The 6,977-nt window shown below is 53.2% G+C and overlaps 1 protein-coding gene across 1 annotated transcript; it reads left to right on the top strand.

Moving 5' to 3' along the window:
- The first annotated feature begins 1,584 nt into the window (after positions 1 to 1,584).
- On the top strand, positions 1,585 to 5,539 carry LOC119281808 (chloride channel protein CLC-c-like). The gene is made up of 8 exons (XM_037562235.1): positions 1,585 to 1,910; positions 2,105 to 2,429; positions 2,510 to 2,710; positions 2,804 to 2,981; positions 3,064 to 3,326; positions 3,642 to 3,911; positions 4,004 to 5,135; positions 5,216 to 5,539. Exons 2-8 carry the CDS (start codon positions 2,173 to 2,175, stop codon positions 5,300 to 5,302), a joined length of 2,388 nt encoding a protein of 795 aa, XP_037418132.1. The 5' UTR covers positions 1,585 to 1,910; positions 2,105 to 2,172; the 3' UTR covers positions 5,303 to 5,539.
- The last annotated feature ends 1,438 nt before the right edge of the window (positions 5,540 to 6,977 follow it).

The following is a 6,977-nucleotide window of genomic DNA, read 5'->3' on the forward strand; positions in this document are numbered from 1 at the left end:
ATTATTTGCATAGTAGTTATCGTGGTATGTTTCAACGACTCCCCATTCCGGCCTCTCCGACAAAGTTACCAGGACTGGTACATAATTTATCATGCTTACGATGTGTGAATTATCATGTTATTTGCATAGAAGTTACTGTCGTACGTTTCAACGACACCCCCACCCCGACCCCTCCTACAAAGTTATCAGGTCTACCATATATGAGTTATCATGTTATTTGCACATAAGTTACCGTGGCATGTTTCAACGACTTTCCCCACCCCCATCCTCGCCGACCAAGTTATCAGGATCGGGGTACATAAGTTATCAAGTCTGCCATGTTTGAGTTATCGTGTTATTTGCACAGAAGTGACCATGGCATGTTTCAGCGACTTGCTCCACCCCTATAATGAAACGGTTACATCTCTATGCTTGGTACAACTAATGAGATGGAATGGAGTGGTTCCATCTCGGTGTTTGGTTAGAGGGTAGGATGGAATTTTGTACTGTCTAAATTCAGTGCTAATACTAGCAGTAAACATCATTTAGCACCACTAGTACGAAATTCGTCTCAACTAGTATCGATACTAAGCATTATTTGTCAAAAACTCAGAGTAATGCATTCACTGTGTGCATCTACACAGATCATCAGCGAGATGGAAGGAAGTGCCCAGCATCTACAGTTCTACACACATGTACACACGGCCGTCCAGGTAAGATGTCCCCGACTTCTGCTCAAAAGCTGCCGCAAGCCATCGAATCGTCCCTTCAATCAAGTTAGTGTGCTTCCCAACTCAACCACAATGCCAAAGTCCCTGCCGCCTGTGATTCGTCAGCCTTCCTTTGAGAAGCGCCGCCAGCGCTTCCATGTGAGGATCTGGCCAACGCCCATCTCCTTCCACCCGAGGATCCCGCCAGCATCCGTCTCCTTCCGCCAATGCTCGCCTCCTTCCTGGTCCGACCAGAGGATCCCGCCAGCGCCTGCTAGTGCTCGCCTCCTTCCGCCTCGTTGTCAGATCCTTGGCCGCGTGGAGACAAGCGGCAGGAGTGTGCCGGCGGTGAGAGATGAGGGGAGGGTGGAGCGAGGTGAGAGATGAGACGAGAGGCAGGAGTGCTTGGTCGAGGGAGAGAAGGCAGAGTCGGGGAGATGGGGCGCGCGGCGAGCGGGGGGACGGCGACAATGCCATGGAGCGGTTTGCGGCACGTGCGGGAAGCCAGCGAAGCGTTATCTTTCACTTGGCGGTGGCAAAAAAATTGTAATATCAGCGAACTCTCATTTTAGAGCGCGATGGTCGTACGATCTAGAACGGACGGCATCCAGAGCGTGCGGATCTGTCGCAAATCTACAGTCGGCAGGAATTTAGCTTTATCGAACCTAAAAACAATATGATCTTCTGATTTTTGGGAAAGTTTTTTTTCCTGATTTTATTTCTCAACTTCTTGTAAATGACATGGCTATCATTTGAGAAATAGAGTCTTATTACTGTCAAAAAAATAAAAAAATAAATACTTCAGCTGTGTTGCACGCAGGGTGCGTGCATATATATGTTGCGAAGCCATAGCCACGTTCAAGCAAAGCCTTGCATGCATCCCGTGCAAAGCGGATCCAGCTGATCTGACCCGACAGCCGCATTAGTCGCCTTCTTTCACTTGGTCGTCTCCCTCAGCGCAATGAAGTAGCGGCAGGGAACAAAATCGATCGCCACACAGGTGTATATCCTGCTTCCCGCGTTCCTCTCCGACCCTACCCCGACGGCCAGGTCGGTGCAGTCGAGGGTGCTCAACCAGCGTCTCTCTCGGCAGAGAATCCCGTGGCGGCGACGATGGTCGCCGTGAGCCGGCGGCACCACAGCACCGCCGCGTGATCCCAAAAGATTCACCGGCGCTGGTCCTTCCCCTGAAGATCCGATCCGGTCAATCTGTTCATCGTCGTAAGAGTCCACGTGATCCACGGATCCTTGTCTCGTTTCGTTTGAATTCCTAGCCTTATCCATTAGGCGGTTAGGGTAGAATCGCATTCCGCGAGATCCTTTCTTCTTAAACGAAAACGAAGCCAGATACGTTTAATTTGACACATGTCGTTTATCCCATTACCGGCAATAATGCCCGTGTTTACGTTTTGCAGATTCGGCGCGGACGATCTAAGAACACGCCGCGCGTTAGATTATAATTAGGCTGGGGAAAAACAGATCCATGGCCATGGCTAAACGGGAGAAAGCCTTGGCCGTACGCGCCGTACCCGCACCCGTACCCGAGGCTCCCCCGACGCCGACGGCGACGCCGATGTCGGCAACGGCACCGACGTCCGCGAAGTCGGTCAAGTGGGGCGACCTCGAGGACGCGGCCGGCGGGCTGGAGCGGCCGCTGCTGCGGCAGCGCGGCTCCAACACCACGTCGCAGATGGCCGTCGTCGGCACCAACGTCTGCCCTATCGAGAGCCTCGACTACGAGTGCGTGTCCCTAAACCCTATCTACCGCGATCCTCAGAAGTTCGTCCTGAATTCTGTACTAATCTGCGGATCGATTTCAGGATTGTGGAGAACGACTTGTACAAGCAGGACTGGAGGTCGAGGGGGCGGATCCAGGTCTTCCAGTACCAGGTCCTCAAATGGCTCATGGCGCTCCTCGTGGGATCCTTCGTTGGCCTCGTGGGATTCTTCAACAACATCGCCGTCGAGAACATCGCCGGCTACAAGCTGCTCCTGACCAGCAACCTCATGCGGCAAAACAGGTATACCTTGCCTGCCAGACATGTACACCACCAATGCCATCTCCCAAAGACCCAAACAATGCACGGCGCATCATCTCCATCTCTGTGGCTCAGGAACCTGGAAGCGTTCCTGCTATACATGGCCTGCAATGCGGTTCTTGCGGGGTCCGCAGCTGCGATTTGCGCCTACTTAGCCCCCGCGGCAGCTGGCTCCGGCATACCGGAGGTGAAGGCCTATCTGAACGGTGTCGACGCCCACTCCATCCTAGCGCCCAGCACCCTCTTCGTGAAGGTCAGACCACTTCCTAACTCACTGTCAATGGATGCTTCGATGCACATTGGACAGGATTAAGTTGTGACTTTGGGACCTGCAGATTATTGGCTCCATATTGGGGGTGTCTGCCGGTTTTATGCTGGGCAAAGAAGGGCCTATGGTGCACACTGGTGCCTGCATTGCCGCCATGCTCGGCCAAGGGGGGTCGCGCAAGTATGGCCTCACGTGGAACTGGATCAGGTACTTCAAGAACGACCTCGATCGTAGGGATCTCATCACCTGCGGTGCTGCGGCCGGCGTCACTGCAGCATTCCGCGCCCCCGTCGGCGGCGTTCTCTTTGCCCTCGAGGAAGCAACGACTTGGTAAAATTTTACTACTACTAAAACTGTGCATGTTCTATTTCCAATCCTGATTTTGTCGGAAATGCTACAGTGCGCATAGAACTTCTACTAGTGTTTATTCCTTTGAAAAGTGCAATTTCACCCAAGGTTGGTTTCAGATAAATTCATCATCTGTCACATGGAATCACTCCTTTGGTAGTCTTTGGTCCTGATAATATGATCACACTGAACTGTGGAATGAAATTTATCGCGAGTTTTTTTTTTCTTTTCAAACCGGGCTAATCCCCTCCCATTACTTCCATATAACAGAAACCCTTTATCCTTCTGATCTCTCAGGTGGCGGAGTGCGCTTCTGTGGAGGACATTCTCCACAACGGCAATGTCGGCGATAGTGCTGCGGTCGTTGATAGAGTACTGCCGCAGCGGCAACTGCGGCCTGTTCGGCAAAGGGGGTCTGATCATGTTCGACGTCAGCTCGCGGGTCACGACTTACACCGCCACTGATATCGGCGCGGTCATACTGCTCGGTATCCTCGGCGGGCTGCTCGGAGCTCTCTTCAACCGCTTTGTCGACCAGATCCTCCGCAGATACGGCGTCATCAATGAGTAATCTTCATCCGAATTGACCTCATTATGAAAGGAAAGCATTTCTCAGAGAGCTTCAGGAAGTCGGATCACTGAATGATTTGAATTTGCAGGAAGGGTGCGCCGTACAAGATCCTCATGACGGTGTTCATCTCACTTGTCACCTCATGCTGCTCCTTCGGCCTGTCGTCGCTGTCTCCCTGCGTCCCGTGCCCGCCTGAGCTCGCCCCCGGCAAGTGCCCGACCATCGGCCGGAGCGGCAACTACAAGAAGTTCTGGTGTCCGGCGGGGCACTACAACGCGCTGGCCTCTCTCTTCTTCAACACCAACGACGATGCCATCCGCAACCTTTTCAGCGGCGGCACGGACAGCGAGTTCGGGGTGTACACTCTGCTCACGTTCTTCATCGGCGTGTACACCCTTGGTCTGATCACCTACGGCGTGGCCGTGCCGTCGGGCCTCTTCATCCCCGTCATCCTCTCCGGTGCCTCCTTCGGCCGCCTCGTGGGCAAGGTCTTCGGCTCGGGCCTCGACACGGGCCTCTTCGCGATCGTCGGTGCGGCCTCCTTCCTCGGCGGCACCATGCGGATGACAGTGTCGGTGTGCGTGATCCTGCTGGAGCTCACCAACGACCTCCTGCTGCTGCCGCTCATCATGCTCGTCCTGCTCGTCTCCAAGACGGTGGCGGACTGCTTCAACAAGGGCGTGTACGAGCAGATCGTGCGCATGAAGGGTCTCCCCTTCCTGGAGGTGCACGCCGACGCGTGCATGCGAAGCCTGGTGGCCAGCGACGTGCTGTCCGGGCCGGTGATCACCTTCTCCAGCGTGGAGCGCGTCGGCTCCGTGGTGAACACGCTGCGGCGCACCGGCCACAACGGGTTCCCGGTGATCGAGGAGGAGCCGTTCGCGCCGGCGCCGGAGCTGTGCGGCCTGGTGCTGCGCTCCCACCTGATCGTGCTGCTCAACGGCAGGACCTTCACCAGGGCCCCCGTCAAGACCGGCGCCGCCGAGGTGTTCCGCAAGCTCAAGCCCTTCGACTTCGCCAAGGTGGGGTCGTCGGGGAAGGCGATGGAGGTGGACGATCTGAGGCTCACCGAGGAGGAGATGGACATGTACGTGGACCTCCACCCGATCACCAACCGGTCGCCCTACACCGTCCTGGAGAACATGTCGCTAGCCAAGGCCGCCGTGCTCTTCCGCGACCTCGGCCTCCGCCACATGTGCGTTGTGCCGAGGACCCCCGGGGTAAGAACTCACTGACCCGCTCCGCCATTACTTGCCGCCATTTTTACCATTCTCTGACCACGCGTCTGTGTGCATTGCAGAGACCGCCGGTGCTGGGGATCCTGACGCGGCACGACTTCATGCCGGAGTACATCCGCGGGCTGTTCGAGAACGTCCTTCGCGAGTAGAGGAAGATCGCCGGTCATTTTCTTTGCATATATTTTACGCACGTGTTTTTCTTTTTGCACATATCGAAGTATTTTTAGTTCTACTACTACTATCTACTGCACAGCTGCGTTTAGTTTAGTGAGTCCCTTAGCTATTTTAGGCTCACTGGCTAGCACCCCGCGAAGAAGTGGTGTGACCGACCCTGAATTAGTGAATTTTGTTGAAGTTGTAAGAAAATCATCGATAATTAGTGCGGACTATTTTATTAGCATGTCTGATATCGATTGACAGCCATTGTCAACTCCGTGATGGCATGCTTATCGTTGACCGAGAGCCATCATTGTCGCCACGATTTTCAACTACGATCTATACGCGCCACCACCATGCGTCGGTGGGAGGAACTGTCGAGTACAGTTGTTGGTATCTAAGTGCATTTCTAACCGATTAGAGAAGTAAAAATTCTGTTTTACTCCTTTAATCGGCTTAATCGGCACCTAGCGATCCCTTATCCGCCGCAAGGGAGTAATTTTTTCACTCCAGCCCTAAATTTCTCCCTAAATATACTCTACCACGCAACTGAGCAAAAGCCACACATCTCCCTTGTGTTGCCCCTTGCCCCTACAAATTCGTCGGCGCGACTCCTGGCGACTGCTCGCCAGTCCCCTGCTACCTCGCTGCCTTCCCTGCCGCCCTTCTGCCTGACGTGAAGCCCGTTTTGGCCCTCGTCGCCGTTGTCGGAATCAAGGTGAGACGCCGCCGCTGTCGCCATTGTTGATTCGTTGGATTCCTTCTTTGCTTCTTCTTTTTCCGTCGGCCGACGCATCTCACCTTGATTGCACACCGATGCAGGTCATTCCCTCTCGTTGCCGCCGGCCTATTTGGTCAGAACGACACCGGTCGGACGGTGCACCACCACACCGCATACTGGAGCTCCAAGGTTCTATGGCGGATCATGACTTGTTGCCCTATCGAGTACTCCCTAGCACCAGCGGTCTCTGCAATGCAGAGACCGCCGGTGCCGCAAGTGTTCGACGAATTGCCCTGCCGAGTACTGGACCTCCAAGGTTTTATGGTGGATCATGACTTGTTGCATCATATTGCACAACATGACATTGAAGACGAGAGAGATATGCCTGAGAACTTTTGGTACATCTCAAACGGGACTCCGGTTGAGCCAGAGTATGACACAAACAGGATCTTGGCATTCCTTAAGGAGCATCTCAAGATCAAGAACCGTCAAGTTCATGCTCAGCTCCAACAAGATCTTGTTGAGCATCACATGCCATGTCTTAGCGAGCCCTAATTGTTTTGTCACATGCTATTTGATACATTTGAACCATTCGGTGTGTTTAAATTTGAATAATTTGGTTTGTAAACTTTGAACTGGTTTGTAAACTATATTCATGATTTGCTTGAACATTGAGAGTTATGTTTAGTTTCTATATGTAATATGTAGTTGCAATTTATACTAGAATTGCAAAGTTGAGAAAAAACAAAAAAGTTACTCCGTTATATTCAGGGGATCGGCTAGGTCTGGCCAACACTTAGTGGAGTAAATATACTCCACTAAGGGTTTACTCCACCGGATCTCCACTATTTTTAGGGGATCGGTTAGAAATGCCCTGAGTTCCAACTTTGATAATGAACTAGTGGCAGGGGCGCGCCTCCTCTGCCATCATGGGCGCGCAAATCTTG

This window comes from Triticum dicoccoides, chromosome 3B (assembly GCF_002162155.2).
Source record: "Triticum dicoccoides isolate Atlit2015 ecotype Zavitan chromosome 3B, WEW_v2.0, whole genome shotgun sequence".
In the NCBI taxonomy this organism is placed as follows: Eukaryota; Viridiplantae; Streptophyta; class Magnoliopsida; order Poales; family Poaceae; genus Triticum; species Triticum dicoccoides.